The sequence below is a fragment of the Lipotes vexillifer genome, unplaced genomic scaffold (genome assembly GCF_000442215.2).
Source record: "Lipotes vexillifer unplaced genomic scaffold, Lipotes_vexillifer_v1.1 scaffold769, whole genome shotgun sequence".
Lineage (NCBI taxonomy): Eukaryota > Metazoa > Chordata > Mammalia > Artiodactyla > Lipotidae > Lipotes > Lipotes vexillifer.
Window position 1 is genome coordinate 431,630 of NW_006790073.1, and position 11,411 is coordinate 443,040.

The 11,411-nt window shown below is 41.4% G+C and overlaps 1 protein-coding gene across 3 annotated transcripts in view; it reads right to left on the minus strand.

The window, feature by feature from the left end:
• The window catches only part of EGF (epidermal growth factor), a 99,487-nt gene extending 89,108 nt beyond the window's left edge, over window positions 1-10,379 (minus strand). For all 3 annotated transcript variants that reach the window (XM_007463224.1, XM_007463223.1, XM_007463222.1), the window contains exon 1: window positions 10,253-10,379. In XM_007463224.1, the coding sequence (XP_007463286.1) occupies window positions 10,253-10,379 (127 nt within the window). The remainder of the gene's footprint in view (window positions 1-10,252) is intronic.
• Between the last annotated feature and the right edge of the window lie 1,032 nt (window positions 10,380-11,411).

Consider the following 11,411-nt stretch of genomic DNA (forward strand, 5'->3'; position numbering starts at 1 on the left):
CCTACACTAACTTAACATTATTAATACTTTTCAATCAAAAGAAGTAATAAAATCATTACATTGGTGGGTTTTCAACATCAATTGTGGGAGGTAACATGTCCCTGGTATATACTGTAAAATGAGTTGAGGGTCCTGAATTCCAGTTCTCTTAGGAACCTGGTGAGTTAGTTCATCCCTCTGGATTTCAACCTCTCATCTGTAACATGAGGCAGTTGGGCTAGATGATTTTGAAGGTCCTTTCTAATCTGACATTTATCAATTCCTAACCTGCCTGTCTTACAGAATTCAATAGTTTCCTTGTTTGCCGCATTTTTGAAAGAATCCTAAGCTGTGGTAAATTCATAAATAGATGTTATTCATCTTAACCCCTATTTTCTGTGAAATGTTTCCATCTCTCTGCTTCTCTAAACTTCAAATACCAAATCAATAATGTGTCATTATGAGCTCTAATAAAGGAAATAAAACAATAACCTAAAGCAAACAACATGCCCCAAGTGACACCAAAAGCTCAACTCTCTGAAAGAAGTCTACAAAATTAATCAATTGATTAAATCTGTAAAACTTTTATTAAATGTACAAAATTTGGTGTTGGTCTCATTTATAAATAACACAATTAGCTTCTCCTTTTCCTACCTTTTACGATCATGTTCCCCATATTGCAAGGCTAAACAAATATTTGCCTATAGATACTGAATTCTGAATGTTTCTAGACGAACAGACAGAAAGAAAAGAAAATGAAGAAGTATTGGAACTCAGATGTTTCCTGAGTCCAATCCCATTGTTCTTATTATACCGCCCTGTCCAGTGCTAATTTCTGGGCCCTAGCTGTAGGCATTGCTGTATAAATACAGAGAAAAATTCCTCATGTAAGTTTCTTGGAATGTTGAAGGCAAACGTGACAAACCCTAAGAATAATTACTTAGAAAAATTAATTAATTGGGGATTTTGTGCCATACTTTATCATCAAGGATAGTAACAAATCACAGAGAATACCCTAGATGATTGTTAGGGCTTGCCTCATGCCAAGAAACCGACTTCAGATTTCTCTAAGAACTGCTGAAAATCTGAAGAAACAGGTATTAGAAAAATTACACAAAGCAAAGGTGTTTCTAATATGTCTTAGCTATGGTATTTGGTAGAGCAATAGCTAATATTTACTGAGAACTCACCGTGTGTCAGGCAAGATCCTAAGCACCTTACACGAATTAATTTATTTAGTCTTCATAACAATCCTGTGAGGTAAGTATTAGCAGCTCATATCAGCTACATAATTGAACCTTGTCCATTTCAGCCTATCAGAACCTGCCAGGCGTAGTGCACTGACTAGGCGTGAGAGGACTCCTTCATGCAAAGCAAGGTAACAGCAAGTGCGACACTGGAACTACCACCTGTCCAAAACAGCTCCAGTTTTTCCTGGGACAAGATCAATCCACTCGTGTAAAGCACCAACCACAATTCACTCTGTCTAAAAATATATCCTCTGTTTGAAAAATGGCATTTTGTTCTGTCTGTTGGAAGGAATAAAACCTGGTCATTTTATATGCATCAACACAGTCTGCATTAAAGAGGGATATCCATGCAGAAGGTGCTTCTATTTAGCTTTCCGTTCCAGAAGATAACACATCAATGTTGAAAGACAGTCTCCAATCATCCTCTCATGAGCATTACTGGGTACTTTTCAAACGCATTAAGATTCGCGATGGAAAGTTTTCTTCACATACCTTATTTTTTTTCCTCTTACATGAAATTTTTGCCATGACTCATTAGAATAGCCAAGAAATAGAAAACTTTCAGAAACTTTTTCAAATGTTTCCCCAAACATAATAAGACTTTTGATCCACTTGGAGCTTTTAAAATTCTCAACAACATTGCCTCAATCTAAAAGCTATACATTTCCACACACCGGGTAAATTAACATTAATGATAGTAACCTTTGCAATTTCCTTGCAAACCAAGGAAAGATTAAATTCCTGTAGTAAACAGAACAATTGCATGCTTCAGGGGGAAGGAAAAAAAAACACCAGAAGATCCCTGGTAGCTTCCACCTCTAGGCATGTTTTGAAACCTCATAAGGGAAGGACCCAAAATGCAGAGGATTCGTGTCAACAGCCATATATTATGACAGTGTTGAGTTTGATGGGGTCTCCCATCTTTGACCTGTTTATACAAGGATAGTTTATGGAAGAAGAAAGATCCTTCAAGCTTCTGACATTTTAACCAGAAAAGCATTGAAGTGAACAAAATAAAATACTATTTCTCAACAGACACACCATGTGCTAAAGAACAAGACAGCTGCCATGAAGTTGTTAGGACTGTCTGCGTATCCTAGCAACAAACTACCCACAAAAAGAACCACCCCATGAATGAAATCCACTTACTACACACAAAGCTAGTCCGTAGCACGCTGATAGGTGTCTCGGAATGGAGGAAGAAGGTAGTGCCTTTCTCTGAAAGGCTTCGTCTATCCTACCCTGGAGGGTACTTTGCAAATAAATCAGTGCCCACCATGAATCACTCTCATTCTCACACAAACTCCAGTGTACTAAGTATCCTGGGAAATGCTTGGGAAACCCAAACACATTAGCATGGCCAGGCTTGGGAGAATACGAATATCAAGGTCATAAGTGAAAAGAGATGCACACACCAATTCAAACTTCAGACTTAGAAAGGTCAAGAGGTGATGAGAGCAGAAGTTCCCGCCTTGCATTTGGCTAAAATGACTGCAGTTTCTATACATTAACTAATTTCCAGCATCAAAGGAAAGTTTTGAATGATGACGTTAAGGAAAAGATCTCCTAAAGAAAGACATACGTGTATTTACATGTATTATTCCACAACTGCCCTTAGAAGTTAGTTACATGGGCCATATAAAATACAATGTGTTTTCAGATATGGCTAGATCTTTCAAGAAGTATAAAGGTCTCCTCTGTTTAACGTAATTTTTTCTTCTACACCTGACAAAAACATTACACATCCTTTCAGGCCTGGATCTCAGTCATCTTCTTGTTGTGGGTCCCAGCAAATGGGACAGCTGGGGACATGACTGGAGTGATGGTATGCAAAGCTAATATTTGCATTAACATTACTGTTAATGAAGAATCCCTACAAAATAAATCTGCATTCCTGGTTCACCTAATATCCAGGTAATACTCCCTTCATGGTGAGTAGTATTAGCGTTCTAGATGAAAGCGTTCACCTGTAGGCAAGAAGTAAATAGACAGTGGGGACAATTATGTTTCAATGCTCAAGGTTTTCTTTGTTGCTGCTGTTGTTTTTGTTCCTGGTTCTTTCTTAAAGTTAATTCTAATTCTAACATTTGAAACTATAACACAGTGAAACTAACATTTTGTTCCCTAGCTCTAGGATTGCTCAAATTTGGAGTTATTACTAAAACTTAACTAAACACTAAACTGCTTTGTGGAATTTGAGAATTTCTTGAAAAATACTGAGAAATTCCTTGAAAGAAAGTACATTGTTTCAAACTGACCTGGACATTCTGAAAAAGTTCTCCAGCTGTTGTGGCTAGCTACTGAGTCTTTAATTTTTTTCCTCAGAACAGGTTTGCAAAACTATTTCATCAAAGTAATTGCTGAAATATCTTAGATCAGGCAATTTACACATATTGGAAAGTCACTAGTTTCTTTTCCGATTTTTCTCCACTATAATCAAAGTGACTAAAAGGTTAAGAATGTTGAACAGATTTTAGAAGATGAGTTTCCCAGGTAAGGAATTTTTGTTTCCTTTCATCTGAGGTCTAATGTTTGATTTTTTAACCGTCTAGATTAAGAGACAATATATGGGGCTTCCCTGGTGGAGCAGTGGCTGAGAATCTGCCTGCCAATGCAGGGGACATGGGTTCGAGCCCTGGTCTGGGAGGATCCCCCATGCCGCGGGGCAACTAGGCCCGTGAGCCACAACTACTGAGCCTGCGCGTCTGGAGCCTGTGCTCCGCAACAAGAGAGGCCGCGATAGTGAGAGGCCCGCACGCCGCGATCAACAGTGGCCCCCGCTTGCCACAACTAGAGAAAGCCCTCGCACAGAAACGAAGACCCAACACAGCAAAAATAAATAAATTAACTAATAAACTCCTACCCCCAACATCTGCTTTTTAAAAAAAAGAAGACAATATATAAATTAATCTAAATAAATTAGTACAATAGAATCTACGGGTCAATGATAAAAATAAGAGAGGAGACATCGTAATTGCTTCGTAATCCAAACAATTTGATTCTCCTAATAGCAGACCACTGACTGGGGAATATTCTGCCTCTCTCATCTTCACCCACTGGTGGCTCTCATCCGTCCTCCTCCCATTCCGGCCACATCACTGTGGAGTCACAGTGCTTGTGGAAGACAGTCCCTCCTACCCGCCATTCTACCATTCACCTGAAACATGGGACTGGCCTTTTGCTCATTTTCCTCAGCGCAATTGAGATCAATCTTTAACTTTTAATCAGATCTTCTTTAATGACTAGTGATTAATAGAAAAGAACAACCCACCTTACAATGGCTGGCCAAGACCAGACATATGAAGGCCTCTTTTCAAGGCAGTACCCCACCTCACTTCTGACCTGTGTCCACCAGGCCAGAGAAACGGCTCCCCTAACCCTGGAACTCCGCAGCCGCTTCCTAGCCTGAGAGTTCAGGAAAAGTCTCCGCTTCACGTGGCATTCCCACCACCTGGTCTTCTCTTCTGTCTCAAACTTAACACTGCCCCATTGTGGAAAGACAAGCGAAAAGACTGGTTTCACCTGTGGCCAGAATTTCTCTTCTGAGAAACAACTGTTTTGTTTTTACTAAAACACTCCAGTGTACTATTTAGAAATTTTTTAAGGTTTTTAAATTATTATTTATAAAGAGAGGCCTAGGATATGATCAAGCAAACAGAACTGGAGGAGGAATAAATCTACAGTGGTTGCCTGAAACAGATGAAGGAGGCCGAGAAAAAGAGGACTAGGTGTAGATCAAGGTCACTGAGAAACAGGGGTGGCTAAATGTGGCAAGAAGCTGGCGCTCAAGAGAGGATGGTGGGTAAGGCTTTTCCACACAAAACAATTATTTAACTTTTAAGTACAAGAATGAAAAACATTTTGTTCTAGTTGTTTGTTGTGCTGGATCAGGATGTGACCATGACTTTTTTTTTTTTGCGGTACGCGGGCCTCTCACTGTCGCGGCCTCTCCCGTTGCGGCGCACAGGCTCCGGACGCTCAGGCTCAGCGGCCACGGCTCACGCGCCCAGCCGCTCCGCGGCATGTGGGATCTTCCTGGACAGGGGCACGAACCCATATCGCCTGCATCGGCAGGCGGACTCTCAACCACTGCGCCACCAGGGAAGCCCTGACCATAACTTTTTTTTGGCTGCAAGCCTTCAGTTAAAGTTTGTACCCTCACAGCCCAAGGCACTGGCTCTTTTGAGAAGTGAAACAGGGTGGTGTGGGTGTGAGTTAATGGAGTGTGGGAAAGGGACAGCGCGTGAGGGAAGCAAGGCACACAGTAGTCAATAATTCAGTGGAAGGACCAAGTGGACACAGAGCCTTTCCTTCCACATCACCGTCCCCGCCCAGCAATCCTCCAGGATAGAGGAGGGAGACAATGAGTTTCTCCAGAACATGAGATGGAGACACAGACCATTTTAATTTAAAAATCCTAAGATACTCTGACCCCAGCAGGCCATAGAGCTTTAGAATTTATGAAACTCCAACCCATTCTTAGGGATGTGGTCTGTCCTTCTGGCCCTCATGGCAGAATTTCAGCACGACCCTACTTCAGGAGGGATCCTGGGGCGCTAAGTTCACCAACTGGGGAGATCAATTTTTATTTCTACAATTACGTATTCTGAAAAAAGTCATTCACTATAAATAATTCCCCTTTACTTTAAAAAAAACTTAGCCACCTTTTTGCTTTTCTCTTCATGCTTAAGTGAAAGGAGCTGAGCTAATAAGGAGGAAGGAGGAAGCATTTATTCCAGCATTTTACTAGTTCTCTGAAACAGTCTCTCCCAAGTAGGATGTGTAACCGCTTAGAGATTGTAAGATGGTTCATCATTGTGTGGAAAGAAAATGTTAGAAATGTTATGTGTTGTATAATGTTCACAATATCAATATATATATTATGTAAGTAACTGATAAATAAACATGTGTTTTGGGAACGTATGTCCACATTTTAACTTTTTTTTACAGATGGAATGGAGTTTGGAGACTACTGAAGTTTTAAAAAAAAAAGCCCAACCATTTATTCTATACAAGGAATTATTTCAAATGGATTTTTTATGAAGGCAAATTTATAGATGATAAAGATTCTGAATTTACTTAAGCCAAATTACTAGTCCATTTACTTTCGATGGGAAACAATTATTTGCTCTACTCTGAAATAAGAAGTCTCACCTTCCAACTTCTAAATTGAATGTCAAATAAAATGGACAGCCCCCAACTAGCCCAAAAATGTAAATTCATTTGAAGAACTAATTTATCATTCCTTTATATGCCCTCAACAACTTTACAAATCTTAGGGAAATTGATTCCAAACATAAGGAAAAATACATAAGAAATTTAAATACTTTCAAGTGGCTTGTTTTTGCTGTTGTTAAAATCACTACTGGTAAGAAATCTAACAAGCAGACTTACTTTGCGCTCAGTGGAATTTTTTACCAGTTGATGTCACAGAAAGGCAAATATTGGAGCTGCAGTTCCACAAGGGCACTCACTCAAACCAGTATGATACAGTATGATACAGTTTTTAATAAACATTTCTTTTGAGCACAGAAATACAAGTTATGTATGTTGAAATTATTTTGACTACAAATTGTAATGTTATAAAACTGTCATTGGGTTTTTCAACGTGGCATTTTTCCATGTGTAAAAGAAATTCAATTATTATAGAAGAAACTAAGCCATATTTAGAAGATACTACCACTATTCCCACCAATAAAATAATGTTAACAACAATAAAAAAATTAATAGAAGCTAAGACTTATTGAGTGCTTATTACATGCCAGGCTCTGTTTTGTGCACTTTACATGTATTAACTGAGTGGCCATAAACCCAGGCTGCCCATTATGCCTGTAGAAATCACCAAGGGAGAGTAACAGAAAAGGATGCCCAGGTTCCACCTCCAGAAGGGACTCTGACTCACTCACACCGACCAGATGCTAACCCCATTGGTGGTTCTAATGTACAGCCAGCATTGAAAAGAAATACTTTAACACAATCCTGACAACAATCCTTGGAGGAGGGGTTAGTTATCTTTACTTGATACTGAGGAAAATGACACACAGTTCACAAGCAGCAGAACTGGGACTTGAACCCAGGCAGGCAGTTTCCAAAATTTAAGCTCTTTACCACTGAGCTCTACTACCCCTCAAAGACCACAAACTGCTGAGTATTTAGGTGATGCTTTTATTCACGTGGTATGCATAAAAGATCATTCCTGTAATTTCTTTGCAGTTAGACTATTTTGAAAAAGCTTTTGCATAACTCTGGCTGAAAAAACAAACAAGATTTTGATCATGGAGTTCCTCTGGTTTGCACTTGACTGGGAAGCTGACCAAGCCTTAACCGGTGCTGAAATCAGTGATTTCACTGTTTGCTGCTAAAAGTGACCTCCCCAGTCGGCTAACTAGTGCCCCAGGATCCAGCCTGCAGCCAGCAGCTCTCTGAGGCTTGACCTGTACTACTTCTTCACTCTATTTACCAGGAAAGTTCATTTAAATAATGCGGGTACAGATATAAAACAGGAACAGTTCCTTTTCAACTGCTATTTCTCCTCCAGGGCAAATAGGCTTGAAAGCTCAGAAGCCACTGGCCAGCAGTTTTCCTTACTGCTCTCTCCTTATGTACTGTAGTTCAAACAGAAGCTAACAGAATACACAGTCGATTTAAAAAAAAAAAAAAAAAAGCAGGCGGTGTAGGGGAGGGAAGAAATGAAGAAAACCCAGTTCTGTGTTGTTATCACTTATTTTCTCTGGCTCACAGTCACATGCAAGACGACATTGCATAAGGTTACCTGAATCAGACCACAAAGCATTCTTCCTGCTGGGTCAGGCTGGCTACAGGTGGTCTGTCTCAATGCCAGGGGCAAGGAATAAGGCAAGTAGAACTTAATTAGAGGAAAAATAGATGATGGCACCATATCTATTTAGAGAGGAGAAATACTATCCTCTGAAATGCATGGGGCATAGGGTGTGACCCAGGCAGTTATCAGCTAACAGGAGACCTGGAGTAGAAAGTAGGGGCTTTAAACCTGTGACTTGTGAGGAGCAAGGGAGCAAAGAGACAGAATCACAAAGTGGCATCCAGACATTCCACCCTCCGTGGGGTCTGTGCCATGTCACTGCAGTGTTCAAGTAAGGCATTTTGTGATAGGATTTGATCAAAGAGATTTAGCCAAGATATGGAGCCCAGAGGACGTTTATTGAGCACAATCTGCTAGCCTCCGTGGCAGGTGCATTTCCCGTGTTATCTCATGGAATCCACACAACAATTCTGAAAGGGGGCATTATTATTTTTCAGCAATATTCCACTGTAGCTCAACTATTAAGTAGGTAGCATGGATTTGAAATGAGGTATGTTTGCTTCTAAAATCTCTGTTCCTTCCACTCTGTGACACAGTCCCCCTGACTCATTGTCTCTATCCTGGGCTTCAAGTTTATTTCTTCAACCAGCCTCAGTGAAGGCACTTCTGAGCCACTGGAGGGGGGGGGGGGCAAGAAGCCTGAGGTGCAGACTCACTTGCTAGCAGGGATCTGGTCGTTCCCTGAGACTCTAAAGCCATGAGTAAAAGTTCATTTTCGTACTATTTTTGCTGTCTCAGGTTCTGCTTCTTGAGTGGCTCCCACTATCTTCCCTCATCCCATGCAGATGGCAGTGCCTGACTCTGGTCACTTGCCAACTATTTCCACCCCAAAACGGTCCAGTCCACTCGACATGACTATGTGTAGAGCTATGTCTCCAACAGCTGTGTAACAGGCTCACGAGGTCATTTTTGTCTTTTGTCATTCCCTTTTCATTGCTATTCTTCAGGGCCTTGATTAGCAGACCAGGGAAACACAGCTCTATTTATTCAGCAAGAATTTATTGAGCATACACTATGAGGGCAGAAATGTTCTAGGTGTTGGGAACATGGAGATAACTAGAACGCAGTCCTTCCTTCCAGCACCCTAGGGCTCTGCTCACCTGTTCCAGTAAATGCTGCCTGGTGACAGGGCCCTGACTTCCTCTCTGGTAACTTCCTTTACGGGACGGCCAGGACAGGAGCCCAACAACAGCTGTTTGCCTCAGAAGTGTTCCCTTTATTCCCACTATTTCGTGCTGTATTCCAGAGGCTTCTCTTCTGGAAAATTTACTGTATTTCCTTCAATCTACCTCTTTTTGGGAGCTAGCCCTCTTCTCAGAAGGGCAAAATGCCAAGAAAGGAATATCAGGGCAGTTCATGGCCTGTAATGGACGGAAATGTCTAACTTGTTTGAGCAGCAGGTTGGAGACCCACCCAAGGATTAAATTAAATGAATCGAGGAGGGGGCAGGGGGAAGAGACATTTTTTTCAGGCAAAGTCCTTACTCAGGATTGCTATTTTACATTCAGTAGAATTCCCACTCACTCTTGATTAAAAACCCATTTAATATGGGAGGGGTTGTGGCATATTAGCATTTCTTAGCAGTTCCCAAAATTACAATGCACCTGTTACTAAAAACTGGAGCTGCGTCAGAGCTTCAGAAACAGCAGTGAGGGAGGATGGGAAGAGGTTTAACTTGAAACTTAGCTTAACTTTCACAATGATAGAATCACTTTTGTGCCCAATTCCCTTCCCATTTTTCACTGGGTGTTAGCAGCCTCTGAGTTCTTAAAGAAATTTATCCGAAGGAGGATATTTTTTTCTTCACGGCTTAAGAGACAGTCTCAAAAAAAAAAAAAAAAAAAAAACCATCTGTTTCCCCGTTTCCCATATAAAGCTAATCAACTAAGTAATCACTCCTCATGTCAGAATCAAGACGGAGGTTTATGTGAAATGTTCAGCTAGTTAAAAATGAGACCTAATCACTCACACACAGAAGAACAATTTGAGAGCCATGAATTTTTATAGTCAGTAGCAGATTAGCTCTAACAGCCAGCATTAGAAAACAAAAAGGAAGCAAATATACACACCCAAAGACAAACCAAAAAAAAAAAAAAAATGCCCAAGTATACAAGACAGAATGAACAGGTATCTGAGGGCAGTTCCCGGGAAGACGCGAACTCCTTTTGATGGGGTTACTTACCCACACAAGTAGAATTCCCATTTCCCGAGGGAGAGCCTTCAGGACAGCTCCAGCGCTGCAGTGCTGAGAGGCTAACAAAACTAAATTTAAAAACTACCGGCAACAGAATGATAAGGAACAGCAGCATAATCTCGACGGGCTTGAACTCTCAATAGAAAATAAGTTGACTCTGCTTGAGCAGAGCCCGAGCAAGGTGGGTATGTCTGACCCCCAGCGTGGCCACCCGGGTTGGCCTGCGGCCCTGGGGCATCTTTTCCTCTGCTGCCCTGTTGCCCTCGAGCTCCTTCTCCTTCAACTCAAGACAGCGTCAAAATGCAGCCTGAAGGGGACACTCCAGGGAAAGATTTCTTTATCGAAGTTTTTGGGAAGCCGGTAAGAAATACCTGACACCCTTATGACAAATTTCGCGGAGTTTAACAGCCATGCACTGGAGGCCTGCCGCGGACTTCACTGTGACAGGCAAAGCGACAGGGCCAAGGCTAGAGAGAGGGGAAAAAAAAAGGAAAGAATTGGTGGAAAGTTCCAACCACGACCCTTCAATGAGGCTGAAAGAAGAAATATGGACATACGATTCCTCCCCAAACACGGTTTCTCTTTTTGAAAAGTAGAGTGACTCCCCTTTCCTTTTTAAAGCTTTTCAGCTCCACCCCTCTCCTTTAGCAACACTTGAGTGAGCCTCTGTTTGCAAATGCGAATGTGGGCAATTCCAGCTACAGCAAAGAATGGACGGTTGCCAAGGAGGAGATAGCTGGCTATTCACCATAAACATTGCGGGCAGAACCAGGGGGAGAGCAAGGAGGGGGCTGGGGAGTTGCTCCTGCTGTCTTGGAGGTACCTGCTGAATATTGGCTACGTTTGAATATCTGGAAGGATGGAGACAAAATTAAACCACGTTGTATAAATCAGTGGTGAACAGCACTGCTGATAATGCAGACTTTAGAGCAATTGATCACTCACCTGAGCAGTATTAAAGAAAAATGACCTTCAGCTCATTATTTGAACGAATGTCAACACCAGTGCACATTCCTGGAGCTTAATCTTTCTCCCTCCTGTATATTTTATAGCGGAATTTGAAAGATTATTCTTTCCAAATCAAAGGGAAATCCCTGACGCCAGATGAAGAGCTACAGTATGCACAGACACCTTTTCTTTCAGCAGG